Source organism: Lepidothrix coronata, unplaced genomic scaffold (assembly GCF_001604755.1).
Source record: "Lepidothrix coronata isolate B3197 unplaced genomic scaffold, Lepidothrix_coronata-1.0 Scaffold122, whole genome shotgun sequence".
Classification (NCBI taxonomy): domain Eukaryota; kingdom Metazoa; phylum Chordata; class Aves; order Passeriformes; family Pipridae; genus Lepidothrix; species Lepidothrix coronata.
In genome coordinates, this window is record NW_016690302.1 from 832442 (window position 1) to 848536 (window position 16095).

At 43.9% G+C, this 16095-nt stretch overlaps 1 protein-coding gene across 4 annotated transcripts in view; it reads left to right on the plus strand.

Moving 5' to 3' along the window:
• The first annotated feature begins 650 nt into the window (after positions 1–650).
• CLSTN1 (calsyntenin 1) overlaps positions 651–16095 on the plus strand; it is a 37401-nt gene continuing 21956 nt past the window's right edge. For 2 of the 4 annotated variants that reach the window (XM_017825773.1, XM_017825775.1), the window contains exons 1-3: positions 651–755; positions 9609–9731; positions 15842–15871. In XM_017825773.1, coding sequence (XP_017681262.1) covers positions 680–755; positions 9609–9731; positions 15842–15871 — 229 coding nt within the window. In that variant the 5' untranslated portion in view covers positions 651–679. The remainder of the gene's footprint in view (positions 756–9608; positions 9732–15841; positions 15872–16095) is intronic. The other 2 variants (XM_017825774.1, XM_017825776.1) reach the window with 1 other exon arrangement.

The following is a 16095-nucleotide window of genomic DNA, read 5'->3' on the forward strand; positions in this document are numbered from 1 at the left end:
TGCGTGAGGGGTGGCGGGGGGGATATGTGTGTGTGTATGTGGTGGTGGACCAGTCTGTGTGAGGTTTCAGGGGGCACCAGTTTAAATCAGCTGTGTGAGGTTTCAGGGGGCACCGGTTTAAATCAGCTGTGTGAGGTTCCAGGGAGCCCCGGCTCAGCCCCTCTCCCTCCGCCCCGCACCTCGGTTCAGCCCGTTAGAAGACACCAAAAAACCCCCCAGAGTCGCCCCCAAACCCGCGTTCCCCGGTGCGGGAGCGGCGGTGCCGCAGTGCCCTCAGCGCCCTCAGCCGCCCGCGGGGCGGGGCGGGGGCGGGGCGGGGGCGGGGTCGCGCCGCAGCCCGCGGGGGTTCGCAATGGGCTCTCCCGGGCCCCCCCCCCGCCGCCCCGCGCCGTTGGTTCGCTCCCTCCCCCGCCTGGTCCCCGGCGCGGGCCCGGCCGCCATTTTAGGCGCCGCCGGCGGGGCGGGCGGGGGAGGGAGGGGAGGGACGGCAGCGGAGCGGGGCCGCGCAGCGCTTCTCCTCCCTCCTCCTCCTCCGCTTCCTCCTCCTCCTCCTCCTGCGCGGGGCCGAGCCGAGCCCTCCGCCCGGCGCACAGCGGAGCCCGGACCAGCGGGGGCGCCAGCCGGGGCTGCGCGCTGCCGTCCCCGCTCCGCGCCGCCCGTGTCGCCGCTCGGCGCTGCCATGCCGGCCCCCGCCGCCTGCCCGCTGCTGCTGCTGCTCGCCGCGCTGCTCTGCGGAGCAGCGGGGGCCGCCCGAGGTAACGCCGGCGCGGGCGGGCGGGCGAGGCAGGTCCGGCTCCCCCCGGGGCTGCGCCGCGGGCGAGGGGATGGACGGTGTCCTTGGCTGCGTGCGCGGGGGAGGGAGCGCAGGGGCGGGAGGGATGGAGGGGGGAGGATGGCGCGGGGGTGACCCCGCCGCGGCCATTGCACCTGCAGAGGGAACGGGGGGGATGGCGGCTCGTCCTCCGCGCTCACCTGCGCCCGGAGCCCCCCGGCCCGGCCCGGCCCGGCGGGGGCCGCGCTCGGTGCTGTGCCCGCCCGTTACATAACGGGGCCCGCGGCGGGCGGGGGGCGGCACTTGTTGCCGGGAGGGTCCCGCGGGCAGACCCGGCCGGAGCGGGGCCGGGCGAGGCGGATAAAACCCCTCCGGAGAGCCCCCCCCGGGCTGCCCGGCCCGCGGCCGAGCCGGAGCCGGTTCCTTGGCCAGACCTTGAGGGTTCGGCGGTGCGAACGCGGCCTTGTGGCTATTGATTATCCCGAGGAGCAGCAGCAGCAGCATCATACGCATTGCGGGGCTGCTCCCGAGCACGGCTCAGCGAGAGGCTCGGGGACGCTTCCCCACCTGAAGGTTACCCCTGGCGCCGGGGGTGCCGCTCCTGCAGGGCTCGGCCGGTCTCCTGTGATGAGATCGGAGGTCTTGGCGTTGAATCGGAGCGTGGGTTGGAAGCGCGGCCGTAAAACGGCTTGTAAATACATTGAAGGGAAGTTCTTGATCTAAAACCCAGCTCGTTAAAGGCACATCTTGCTGCGGTTTCCCCGTGTGGGATCCAGAAGCTGCTGCTGTAGTAAGTCCTCTGCCAGCTGCTCAGGCAGTGGCCATCGTTTACCTGTCTAAGATCTCTTTAAGTACAACCTGTTCCCAAACGCTCACAGAACCATTAAATGTCCCGTTTACCACACCAGTACAGAAGCACAGTGTCATTGAATTGCTGGGCTTTTCCATCCTTTGAAATTAGGAATAAAGCTAACACCAACAACCATTTTCAAAGAAAGCTGGTGTGTGCTTGGAAATGGTGAATTTAGGCAGCCGTTACCCAGGACAGCTCTGTTAGGGCTGCTCTTCTGTAGCTTGTTACAGCCTGTACCTGCTTTCAGTCAAATCTACAGAGCTGCTGGACTGCAGGTCCTGATCTGTTAAACTTCAGCACACGTAACTGAGTTACAGAATGAGGTCTGGTTTGGCTTAGGGTGTGCAGTTGCCTCAGTCCCTGTGACGTTTTGGCTGCTGTAGGTAGGCCTGTTAATAATGTTACGTGGAGATGTGTTTAGGGACAAGTAAGCTCTGGAGAACACCTGGAAACCTGCAGGGGTAACTCTCTTTCATTGCCCTGTTGGTAGGAGAGGCATTTGTTTGGAAGCTTTTTTGGTAGGCTTTCCATTTTGTGCTGTGTTGTCAGGTCCGTTTTTTTTTTTTCAAGTACAGCTTCAGCTCTTTCATCTGTGACTTTAAAAGTCCTTGTTACTGAGGTCGCTGAGATGTGTTGCAAGTGGTGAAAATGGAACTGTGCTTGGTTTAGTAGCGGGCTGGGAAGGAAACACCGGAGTGGTGGGTTCTGCTCTCCAATCTTGCCATTCCTGTGGCTGGAACAGGGAGTGAAAAGTGATTTCTTTTTTGATGATGGAAAGAAATGGAAGCAGCGTCTGGGGAATGTGATCTTGCACAAAAGACAGGTGTGAGCTACCTGCCCTCTAGTTAAGGGGTGCACAGAGTGGTTTCAGGTTCTGAAGAGGCATCTTCTACTCCAGCTGATGCAGGACTCTTAATTCACCTGAATTTATTTTGTAGTTGATCAAGTTGACCCAAATATTTCTAAGCTTGTTGGGCTAAGGTTGCAGTAGGAAAGCAGCAGCTGCAGTGCATTCAGTGTTTGTGAGGGTGAAGCATTTGGATGTTTCTCACCAGAGCTGGATGGGGAGTGGAATGGAAGGAGTTTCCAGAGGAGAAGGCAGTGATGGCTGCTGCTTCCACAGTTCCCCACCAGGTAGCTAGACCTCTGCCTTGGGGCCCTTCCAATTTACTATCATTTAGGAAGGGTATTGATGAAAATCTTGAGGGAGCTTTGCTGATCTGTGATATTTCAGGAAGTTATGTGGTGCTGTGAATGCCTTCAATCCAAACCACAAACCACTTTGTTACTACCACAGTCTTACTGCAGCAGGGCTGGAGATTAGGTTTCTATCTCCTTCCTAGAGGCAAGGAAATGTAACACTGCCCAAAGCATTATGAAGAGACAATTTGGCTATTTATGGGGCCTGTTTTTTTTTTTTTTACTCTCCAAGTATTTATGAAAGTAAGAGACCACTGAGAAGAGACAGAATTAACCAGTGCTAGACCTTTCTCTGGTACACAGTGGTTGGGAAAACATTATATACAGGCATCTGTTCATGCAAACAGTTTTAATCTCTTCTTCTGTGTATATTATTTAAAATAATACACTGCTGTGGAAACTGAAATGGGGGAGAAATGATGTGGGCAAACATGGTTTGCTTTGTGTGTTTGGAATACTCTTGTGCTAGTTCTCCCATGTTATTGGGCTGCAGGTTGTGCCAAGTTAGCAGGAAAATTCATCCACAGAAAGTTTTCTAGGCCTAAAAATGTATCTTTGGTTTGAGGTGTTAATGTTTCTGCAGACACAAAATCACCAGTTTGAGATTGTTGCAAGCAGTTGTTTCTGAGGAGAAGGACAGAAGCTGAGCTTGTGGACTTCCACTTCTCATGGAAGTCAGGAGGGATGAAGTTAAACCCAGGTCAGGCCACAGCTCAGCGTAATGTGAACATCCCGTAAGTCAGAACTCTGGTATTCCGGGTAAAGCAGCATTTCCTGCCATGAAAACCCAATATGGGATAGCTTAGTGGCTTGTGGCTCTGCAGCAGTTCTGCAGAGGAGAAAAAACCCTTGTGTAGTCATTAATGTTCTCTGAATAAAAAGCACTTCTACCATTTTTCTGAGCCTTATCTCGTTCTCTAAAGTTTTATTTGGAGAAGTCTCTCTGAAATGTGGTTTATGGCATTAAGGGCCATATGTCTTGTAGAATTATCACTATTGGCCAAGACAGAAGTGATACCTCAAAACATGGGGGAGTTTAGTGAGTTGGAAACCTTCATCCTAAATAAATCTTGTTTTGCTCTCTAATTCATTTGATTTGTACTGATTGACTCCTATTGGCTTCAACAGGGACTAAACCTCCTTAGGAGCCTTTGGGAAGGATTATTGGAAACCTCAGTGCCTTTGAAGAACTGTCTGTCTGTCCTTTGTTTATAGCATTAGGTCTCATCTCACTTGCTTTGTATCCCATTGAAAACAAGTTGCAGCTCCTGCTCCCAGCGGGTTTCCCTGGTTTTTAAATGGAGTCAACAAGTAGAGCCAGAAGTGGCAGCTACACCGTTGGCTGTGTTTGTAAATCCTCTTTCCTTTCAGGGAGTGAAGTGTATAAATATGACAACAGTTAGAAAGTAAAGGATTTCCACTCTTGTGCTGTAATTAGCAAAATTTAAGATAACGTTTATTAATTTAATGTTTATAGTTAGGGGCTTATGTTTTCTATTTGAGTCTTCTGTTTGGTGTAAAACATTTTAAATTTCGCTTGAAAAATTAAGGCTTTGTTGTCTTAATCCTATTTAAACTGTTTTGTGGTGGGATCTTTGTTTTCCCTGCCAGGCTTTTATCCAAATTGAAATTTGGTTGGTATATCCTCTGTTTAAGGTCTTTGGCACAACTGAATGTTGTGGATAATAAAAATTGCAAATAGTTTATAATCAGTCCTTTACATGTCCCTTAGTTTCATCTGGCTTATAGCAAAACTTCCATGTGCCTTTGTACAAATAACATCAGATTTAGGTAACTGAGTCAGTGTAGAACAGGAAACTTTCTGTAAGTGGTGATAAACCAGAGATTTTTTTCCCTGCAAAAAACATAATTTAATAAAACCTGTTGAATTCTTACAGTTTGCATATGGTGTTTGGAGAATTGGTGTTAGTTGTACAGAGTGTAGGCATCAGATCATTTATAAACATTACCTTGTGCTCCAGGGTACAGCAGTTGTGCTCCTTAGCTGTGGCAGAGAGTCCAAGATAGGGATCTGAAGTTGTGGGATGAGTTTGAACCACCTGATTTTCCTTCAGCTGGGAACCACAGAGGTTGATGTTGGTGGATGTCCATGCCCACACCCAACCCCTCTCCTGGGGCATCTCCTGGAGATTCCGAGTGAATCTCCTGGATTCACCCTCCTATATTTTGTTGCTGCTGGAGTTTTCCCACTAATGGAAATGGTAGTTTGTCTTGGAACCCCGTGCCATAGATAAGAAAAGCTCTGTGCTATCAAGAAACTCAGCTTTCAAGCAGAACTTGTGTTTGATTTTACCCCGTTGTTGTCCTGGTTGTGGGCAATGACTTCTGATAAAATTCTAGGTATGAGAAGACCCAATTAAATAAACAAATACAATAAATCCTTTCATTGCCACTGATACACATTTCAGGTTGTTTATATCCAGAGTTAATCCTCAGCCTCTTCTCCTGGAGAATGGAGGCAGAGCTGGGAGTGCTGGGCAGGACAGAACACACATTGTAATCAGGCCACGCTACGCCCTCTCTTATTCAACTTTACTTTCAGGGTGGAGAGGGCAGATTTTATTGTGTAGATCTTTGCCACTTGGCTGGGCTGTGTTTTTCTCTAGTTATGTACAACACAAACTTGTTCTTTTAATGATATTGCTTGAAATTTCATCAGAACAGTACGAAATCATGAATATTCAAGGTAAGACGTATCTTAAGAGTTCTTACTGTCTCAGTGAAAGGTATCCTTGTGATCTCTGGCATCAAGAGGAAGACAATTAAAGAAAAGATGTACAGTAATCAATTTTTGTCAGACCTTCAGGACAGGAGTAAAGGACTGTTTACTCAGTTCATGGAGTGCAGTTCATCTGTATTGACAGAGAATAAAATTCTGTTTTTATGAGTGTTCCTCTGAATTTTTCATGAAGTCTCAAAGGTGGATTTTAAAAACGAGTATTTTATGTTTACTATCACTAGATTGAGCATCTGCCTTTCGAACTGTAGTACTTATTGAGTTTAACGTGTTTTACCCATTAATTCTTAAGAATTTATTTTCTCATGAATCTGATTCTGATGATATGCAACGTGGCTAAAGAGCACTGTATATTAGAAGTAGTTACGTAGAAGAAAAAGTATTTTCAGCTACAGTCCTTTGTGGTTGAGGTGTGTCTAAATCTTCAGTTGTGTAGGTGCCAGATCCAATTTAAGTCAGATGAACTGCTGACCACTTGTAAGGAGAGAACGGAAGTCCTCAGAAAGGACTTTGATAAGTACATTTAATTTTAATATTTGCTTTCAGATTATAGAACTGAATTAATTCTGATTGTCTTAATAGCTTCTGATTAAAGTTTCCATATTAGCCCTAAACCCCATTTCCCTGTTACACAGTCATTTGCATTCATTAATTCCTTTAAACAGCAGGAAAAGGTTGCTGCTGGTTATCTGATGGATTGGATTCTGCAGCATCAGCCATTGCTCTTGGGAAGCATCCTTGCTCTGAGGCACATTCCCTTTGCTGCAGAACAGTCAGGAAAGCTGCTCTGTTCTGTTTTAGGAAAAGCTGAGCCCATTTTCCTGGAGCAAAGGGGGTTTTAAAGCCCTGTGTTGGAGGCACACACCCCGTCAGGCACCAGTGCCCTGCCCCTGGGGCTCAGCAGCAATTGTCTGTGGATAAACCGGACAGGAGGCTGGTGCTCACCTTGTGGGTGAGTGTTCCATCAGGATTGGCAGAAGGAAGGCTCTGGCAGGAGCTTTACCATGCAATTTGCCACCTGGAAAAGGCGGAATGCTCAGCTGTCCTTGGAATTTCCTCCTGCCCACTGAAAGCTGAGGAGAAGTCGGCGTTCTGTGTTGTGCCAGTGCAGCTTCCCCCACTTGACTGGATTAAATGCTCGTTGGGATTTACAGCAGATTCCAGTTGAGGCGCTTACAGATAGTGTGAATATTGTATTTCAAGGAAACCAGTGCAGTTTATCCCGGTTAAATGGCAAGAGATTAACAGCTCAGGGCACTTTGTTAGTGTCAAGCTTGGAATAGGCCGGCTGGTTTGGTTTGAACTGAACAGTCTGGCTTTGGACAACTTCCTCTGGAGATTGCAGGAGTTTTGTGACAATTAAACTGTCCTTTCCCATTTTTTGGCCTCTTCTCAGTCCAACATTTAATAATATTGAAGCTGTCTGAGATCAGAATAGTGCTTGGTTCAGTCTGGCTGAAGGGAAGCAGGGATGTGTGGCTCGTGAGCTGTGCCTCGTATTTCAAATGCTGGCTTGAGAATTCCTTCCAGTGTGTGGTTATGCTGGAGTCAGTAGATCACAAATATGGATAACAGACCTTTCCTGGATATTCAGCAGTAAGTTTGGTGTTTTAAAATCCAGTGATGTTTAGCCTTCATACACACAAAGGGATTTAAGCTTTATGTTTTAAAATCTGGTGATGTTTTAGCCTTCCGAAACACAAAGGGGTTTAAGCTTTATGATTTTATTGTCTGCAGCACAATAAAAGGACATGACTTTGCTTTCAACTGGGCCTGTTGTTTGAAGGTTCACTAGACTCTGCAGATGCTCAGCATGCTCATAATTCTGTTCATATGTGGTTACAGTACTTCAAGGATTTATAGAACTCCCTACCCAGCAGTAGTGGGATTTAGTAGGTTGCTAAATTAGGAGAAGGTTTCTCAGTGCTTTTAAGTTTATTTTTTTTTTTATTGTAATGTACATTCAGAAGCGTTAGAATAGAGATGGAGATTTTTTTTTTCTGGCAGAAATCTGTTCTAGTATTTTATACCAGATCCTTGCAAGGACTAAGATAAACCCACGAAAGGACTCAGATCTCATCAGTTGGGGTGTAACTGCCCCAGATGAATGGAGAGAAAATTACACAGCTGTGACCTCCTTGTGCTCCTAAAGCCAAAGCTGTGTTGGTGAGACACTTTTCTTGAGACCAGGTTTGAACTGACAGACAGGTTTCCATGCAGTTACTGGCACCTTCCTTCCCTCTGAGGTGCCTCTGAGCACGACCAGGTTTGTTGTGACACACCAGGTTCTGGGAGGGTGCAGCACAGGGAATCTCTCTGGGTAAATACAATAATGTGGTTGGCATTTAACTGGCTCTTTGGTGTGCTGGATATTCAGAGTGTGCCTATGGAAGCAATAAAGGGTGTGTTGCCATATTGAGTAAAACCACGAGGCAGCAATTAAACACTGTTTGCATTAAAATAGTTTGTTGTGAGTCCTCCCTTGGTGCATTGTTCTGGATGAAGATGATATATCCTGTCTGCTGTTGCTGCTAACCAGTAAAAGATTGCACATGAAAGCATATTGGGAGTATTATGGTTTCCTGTATGAGTTCTCTAGGTTTAATTGTTTATTGAAGTGTCCTTTTATCCCTGCTTTTAATTCCCCTGGGTAGCATGTGGCACATGACATGAATCCATTTTAGTTTGTGGGAGAGGCAGGATTCAGAAGTCAGGGTTAGCTTTACATCTCTGCCTCTTGACAGTCTGCTTATATAATTCTTCAGAGGTGAAAGAGGGGGGCTCAGCTGTGTGAAAGTGTTCTGGCTGTGGTGTGTATTTTACTGTGATTGCACAGGCATTTATTTCATAAGTTGTAAGTTCTTGATCTCATGAAGACCAAAATCTGGATGATGTTGCCTATTGAATGCTGTCTGGTGTGTTTGCTGTAACCTCCAGCAAAGCATTTCTAATATTTGGCTATACATCTAAACGTGCTCCTCAACAGTATTTACGAATCAAGAGTAGCCCAAGAGGGTTTTTTAAGTAACAAATATACATTGCTTGACACAATTTAAGTGAAATGGATACGTGTTGAACCTCAGCATGAAGAGACTTCCACCAGGAGAAATGGGATGTTCAGCTGTCAAGAGAATTAGTTGTTACACCACATATACTGGTTCTGTGGACTGTGAGCTTTATAGATCTTTGGGAGCATAACATAAAGCTAAATATTTAATAATCGAAGCACTCTCATGTTGGATTGTCACCTAGTAGATGGTAACCTATTAGATAAGGTCTGATTTTTGTCTTTTTGTCTTGCATCTTTGGTGATGTACCAGAATAAACTCTTTTTGCCAGGTGACAAGGAGAGATGCTGCATTTCTCTGCAGCAGAGAATTCCAGTCATCTGGAAAGAGGCTCAAGTGCTCACTTTGCAGGTTCTGTGCAGAGCTGAAGGATGCTTTCAGGGGCAGTTTTTTAGTGGGGTTTCCCTTGTCTCTAAACTACTGCATAACTTATGTTTGATCTCTTTTCCCCCTGTGCTCTTCATCAAAAACCCCATACAGGGCAAGATGCTGAAACTAGAACAAGCCTTCATGTTCTGCAGAGTGGTCCAGCAGCTGGATCCCAAGTTTTCCAAGTTGGAGGGCAGTAGAGTGTAAACAAACCCTTGTGTTATCTGTTGGCTGGGCTTTTCTCCTCTGGTGCTGACTGCAGGTTTTCTGGTGTCACACTTGGCACTGATGGCAGTGGCTCCCCGTCACTGGTAGAAGGTTTTTGAATTGCACTTCAGGGCCATCATAAATCCCAGCATAGTTAGAAACTAATTTAGATTCTCTGAGTTACTTTTGGAAAACCTACAGGGACACTCAGCTCCTCTGAACATACCTAGCCAGGATTTTGTCTCAGATATTTTTAATTTAGTAAAATGCCGATTCAGAATTAGAAAAAATAAAAGAGGAAAACACTGAAATCAGTATTGTAAATAATTTTTTAAAAGAAACTATCAAACAGCTTGACTTTGTACTTTGTTTTCCTTTCAGTTAACAAGCACAAGCCATGGATTGAAACCACCTATCATGGCATAATTACAGAAAATGACAACACGGTGCTCTTGGACCCCCCTTTAATAGCCCTGGACAAAGATGCCCCTCTGCGGTTTGCAGGTAAAGAATTCAGCTGCATTTCTGCTTGAAGGAGTGCAAATGCTTTCTTGAGGACAAATGCTGTGTGTTAGTGTGTTTTCCCTGACAGGAGTTTTTAGATCCTAGGGAGTCTTTGCCCACGGACCAGAGTTTTATTTCAGATTTCCAGCTGTATCCAGGTATCCAAAGCAGAGCTCTCTCTATTGCAGGTTTTTCATGCTGCTTCAGTTTCACGGGCAGATGTTAATTCTTCTGGTGTTTTATTTTTTTTCCTCAATCCTCTAGATTCCACATTTCACAGCATTCAGTCTGGAACTTCTGAAACAATGATTTTTCTTATCATTCTCAAGCATTTGGTTTTCTTGCTGTTTTTGATTTGTGTCTTAATAGAGTGAAAATACTAATTAATAGAATTAAGATTGCATGTCTGTGATAGGTTTGCTTAACAGTCCGGGGTATTTCAAAACATGGATGACCTCTTCTGGCTGAAGAAAAGGGTTTTCTGGCTGAAGAAAAGGGTTTTCTGGCTGAAGAAAAGGGTTTTCTGTTCTAGCAAAGACTACAGAGAATGATGCAAAAGATATTTGCAAAATGTGAGTTAATCCTTCACTTTGAACATAGGACTGAAAGGTGACATTTTTCTTACACACTTAGGCAGTAGATTTTTTTCTGAAAACTGCTGTTTAACAATACTGAGTTCATGATTTGGATGCAGTGTTGAGGAAAGTACTTTTTTTTCTTTTTTTAGTTTGACCAAGTATTAGAAAGATGTGCTTGAAGAATACCACTGGGCATCTGCAGGTGTTTAAGTTACTTGTAGCAGATAACACAAGCTTAAATTGGATATTTGCAAGAACCTTCCTTGGTTAAATAAAATTTGAGAGCTGAGAATCCTAAGTGGAATACCTAAAGGATGTGACATGAGCCATTTTTGGGAGCATTGCCTCAAGGAGGAAGGGATAGGAAAGGGGAGTAATTAAATTAAATTAACAGCCATTTGAAGTGTTCAGCACTGCATTGTGTGCTGGAGTGTTACAGCAGTTTGGTCACAATTTTCTTTAAAGTGGTGCTTAAAGTAACAGTTTTGTTGCCTTGTCATAAGGCTGTAATTATCTCCAAGGAAGTTGGAGATAATGGTAAATTCAGAAGTTCAGAGATAAACCTCTGAAATTCAGACTTTTTCTCATGGATACACATGGCTGAGGCTCCTCAGGGATCTTAACTGGAAATAAAACTGCTGTCTTTGTACAGAAACCTTTTCCTGATGAAGGAGCTCGTGTTGGGATACGTGAAATCTGTTCAGTAGAAAGAGGTTTGGGAAGGCTGACTTGTGTCCTCAGTGCTGAGGAGAACATCAGTCACCTCTCACAGTTTTCTTTAGTGCTTTAAATGGAGGTGCTGGTAGTTTGGCAGCACGGAATGGATTCTGAAAATGGCAATTTTGTACCTCTTGGATAGTAATGTTTTCAGGAAAATCCTGTCAGAGTATTTTCAAATGTGTTGTCAGGTTTGCAGAGGAAAATCCGATGGCAAAGCATCACTCAAATGAGCCTTTTTCCATTGGGTTGGTCTAAATTGGATAAACCTGCTTTCATTTAATGAACCTTTTTACCACCTGGGAGTTGATTTTATTAACTGTTTGTATAAACTATATCTTTTGGCTTTCAAAACCTGACAATTCTTAAGCAACAGCAGCAGCCCAACAGGTTTAAAGAAATCAAATTTTGACTATAGCACGTTGAGGTTGTGAAGAAATTCTCCTCAGGACGAGACTGTTGGGTTTGAATTGCAGGAGTTTTGAATGCCATGGGGATCTGGAAAAGTGTTTGTTTGCCATGAAATGGAACAGTGCTTGAGCCTGTCCTTGAGGAGCCCAGCTGACTCTGCTCCCAGCTCTGGCTGGGGTGCTCTGCTCGTGTCCTGGCACAGACAATAGTGGTGCTGGTGTCCAGCAGATCTCTGGGGGTGTTCAGGTGGGAGAAGCCCATTAGACCAGGGTTGTGTTTTCACAGCAAAACAAAGCATTTTCAGGATTAAGTGGACCTATTTCAGCCCTTACTGGTCTGGTCCTACTTATAAACCAAATTTATTCATGCTTCAAAAGGCTGGATGTTTTAATTAACTGTGCCCTCTAGCTGAGCTGTGAAACTTCTGAACTGTGTGCAGGTTTAAAAGATTTTAAGTAGAGCTTTTTGCTTTATTTCAGTTTTGAGCATGTGGAAACATCCTGCAACTAGTTCATTTAGCTGCTTTGTGGCACATGAACTGTGGGGCAGGGAAAAGCAATATTTTATAGCTTTGCTCACTGTGTTGCCGTGGGTAGGATCCTAAAATTCGGGTGTGCAAAGATAAGTAGGGTTATAGAGCCCTTTATTTCTAGTGTTATTTGTATGGTTTTAAATCTGAAATGACACACTTTGGAGAACAGAGTTTGATGTCGTGCCAGGTTGCTCTGCCAAACTGCCTGACATGTAGGGACCCCATGGAATCAGCCTTTTGCCTCATGATTGTTACAGATCTGCTTGAGGAGACAATGACCATTCTTGTTTCTCAGTGAAACTCCTGTGTTGGAATTTGATCCCAAGTGGTTTTGCTGTAAAAAATAAAATAAAGGATGGCACATTTTCTATTGTACGTTCGAGTAATTTGTGTCTAAAATCAGTTTGATGTCTGAAGCTCTCAGTGGGGGTTTCCCCTTTACTGTGCAAAAAGGAGCTGATTTTTTTATTGCATTTGAAGCAGACAATGTTATATCTGGATGCCTCCACAGAGCTGAATGTGTTTTGTTATGAGAGTGTAAGGCAGGGTCTCGCTGGCCAGATGTTGGAAATGTTTCCCCTGTGGAAGGAAATGTTTCCTTGGCTTTTTGATGTGCCTGTAATAGGGCTTTAATTCTTCTTCCCCCACCCCTAGAGAAAACCACTTCTCAGCCACAATCCTTTATTTTCCCCTTGCTGCTCTGGGATGCAAAAAGTATTTTTGTGGGGGTTAGGAATTCTGTGGCTTAAAGCATGAATATGTGTAGAGCCTTGGAAAGGATCTTGCAGAATCTCTATTCATACTTTTAAAAAGGTTCAAAAAATCCAGGAAACCCTCTGGTCCCTGTCCTGGGGGCAGGTTCCCATGTTGGGCTGGGACAGTGCTGATGCCTCCAGTTTGTTTAGGAATGACGTCCTGTCTGCAGCAGGTCCGTGGGCAGGGCAGTGCCCAGCTGGGAGAGGGTTGGAAAGAAATGGGATGGAGAGATGAATGACACTGGAATCAAACAGATTTTGATCTTGTCCCTTCCAATGAACAATTCAGTTGCACAGCTGGATGGCAAAACTTAAGAGGGAATTTTGTTGCAATAGAATTTTAGCCATTTTTGCATCAAATGTAACGTGTGCATGAAGTGATGTAACAGTTTTGTGCTTAGAAATACTTGTTTAGAAGGTGATCTGTGCATGTTTAAATGGGAGATTTTCCTAGAGGCTTTCCATGATCCTCATGCTGCTTGGTTGGAGCTGGGAGAATGTACTTTCTCCTTCTGTGGAATGGAAATGGAGAGAGATTCCCAAGTCTGAAGAGTGTCCAGTCAAATACTGTATGTGTTTACATGTTTAATGTACTTGGTATGTTAAATAAAGTAATTTATTTAATATACTTAGTACATTAAATAAAGTATGTAGTTTAAATATCTTATGAAACTTTTTATTAGCTATATAATTATTTTACATCATTATATCATAACAGTACAGAAAGATAGAACAGTAAAACTCAACAAAACCTTAAAATTCTACCCAATTCTCCCTGTCTTTTAACTGTGCTACACCAGAAAGGAGAAATACAGAAGTCCTTTAGGATCCAGGGTTGCTGAATATTTTCTGGGTAACACAAGTTCCTCAGACCTGTGTTATGTGTGAAATGAAATGGTTTTTCACCTGTCAGTAGAGCTGGGTGAAACCCTGTAAAGTGCTGTCCTGGTTATTTACCTGAACAGTTTCCAACATATTAAATACAAATTAATTTGTGGATTGATCACCGTTCTGGTCCTGGTAGAGGAGAGAATTTTATTTCAGTAACGTATCTCAATTTCAGAATGAAATGAGAATAAACATTAAGCAATTATTCTTCTGAGAAACGTGTGGCAGAGCCAGAGTGCCCCTCAGACTGAAGCTTTCCACCTTGAGCAGCACCTGGAGACACACAGATATTTACTGGAGAGCTGATTTCTGTCTTATGCTCAGGAGCCAAAATTGGAATGCCTGAATTTCCTGGCAGCCACGTCAGGGTTGGTGCCAGAGCTCCAGGTCACTGGAGATGATAAAGAACTGACCAGTTCTTAAACAGCCTCCCCTTTCCCAAGTGGGTAATTGCCCCATTAATCCACTTCTCCCTCTTCTCTCCATTCCAGGCTTTCTGCTTTAATGTTCCCTTCCAGTTATTTTGTTCCTGTACTTTGTGTTTCACACACAGTGCTTGGCTCTCAGTGTTCCTGGAAGGGAGCAGGGAGGTGGGTGTACAGGAGTGAGGAGATGGAATATGTAAAAGCTTTGCAGTTGGAATGTCACTTCTGGCTGATCAGTGGTGTCAGCCATGAATTTAAACAGTGTAAAATTTTCTTCAATGATCCTATTGCCAAAACACGTGAAAATCTGGGATTATATTTATATCCTGCATAAGAATAGACTGAAATAAATTATGTAGGTGCCACAAGAGGCAGCGTTCTTGGTGTGTTAAAATAAAGAGCTGATCATAAATCCAGGGATTACCTGAAGTGAGTTTCAAGGAGACCCTGTTGACAGCTATTTCAGAAACTGGCTCCTTTTAAAATGGTCTAGAAATCATGTTAAGGTAATTTTTCTTACTTATATTTCCACTTCAGTATTAAACTGTAAATTTGCCTTCAGTAAAATATTTCTCTGTAACTAAAGTGCCTCATTTCTTTCCGAGGCCACTCTGGGATGGAGACTTGAAAGCGTTCCTGCAGGTTGTTGGAAATGTTTGAGAATTAACAGATCTGGTAAAAGTGCTTTTGAGGGTCCAGGTTTGCTTTATTGTACAGGATTTCAGGTTAAAGATGATGGTAATCAGGAAAAAAAAAATGGATCTGCTGGATAATGTGTAAAAGGTGGTAGTTTGGGGGTTTAACAGGTCATGATTTCCAGGGGTTAACTGTCTTTTCATTAAAACTGAACCAGGTGCCTCTCACAGTCGTGTCACACCCCTGTAAAACTCTGTTATATCCAAGGTCTCCTCAAAGCCTGGAAGATCCAGGACACTGTGGAGGCTTCTCCTTTCCTGGGGTGGCTGGAGGGGGTGACCAGGCTGCTCTGGGGCATCCTCAGTTCTGACAGATGGATATTTTTGAGTACCTGCACCTTTTCTGTCCAGCACTGCAGTATTTCAGCAGTAGGATGAGGTTTAACCTGGAAAAGCAGTGTGCTGCTAGGAAAATACAGAGTTCCCCCACTCCCCATTCTTTTAATTAAGATTTTATGTTCCTCAGGATCACAATTTAATGTGTGTATTTTTTCATCATGAGTTATGGCAATACTGTCAAGTTGGGTTTGCAATTTTACGAATGCTGGGGGTTCCACAACCTAAAGTGAGAAAAATTTATGTGGAAACACAAAAATCCCATGACTGTCCTAAAAAAAAAAAAAATACCTTTTTATCTGGAACTCAAAAAGGGAGTATGAAGTTTTGTAATTGTAGAAACATGGTGGTTTCAATATAGTAGATAAAACCTGGTTTGAATTATCTGTCTTTTTTAAATAGTATAGTATAAATAAATTCAGATCAGTTCTACTTTATGGATAGTTGTTCATCACCATGGAATTTTGAAAATATCTCTTGTTTAGCAGGTGGTATTAAAAAAAAAAAAGAAAAGAAAAAACGAAAAAACCTTTTGATGAACTTACTAAATACTGCAAAATTCTACAAATGGCAACCTGGAGTTAAAAGATTAAATCATATTTAACATAACTAAAACTCTAAAATTGTAACAGTTGCAGCAAATCACCACTGGAATTTTAAAATACAGTTTTTCCAAAGCTTTTCTGTGTAATGTGTGCATCTTTGCCTTTTCCTTATTTGCTCCCGTTCAACCTTTCCTGTTACTGACTTGGGTTTATCTTTTCTCCCTTTAGAGAGTTTTGAGGTGACAGTCACCAAAGAAGGTGATAAAGGGTTCTTTCTATCCCTTTTATGAATATTAACCTACTAACTTTGGTTATGAAATGGGGAATCAGCACTGAAACAGAAGATCCTGTCATGCACTTTTGTCCCATTTATTCTCCCAGTTTTTTTCTATTTTAAAATATATTGATTAAAAACTGTTATGTAACCAAACCCTTGGTTAGAAATATCTGTAAATCAGACATCCATTTGAACCATTTGGGGT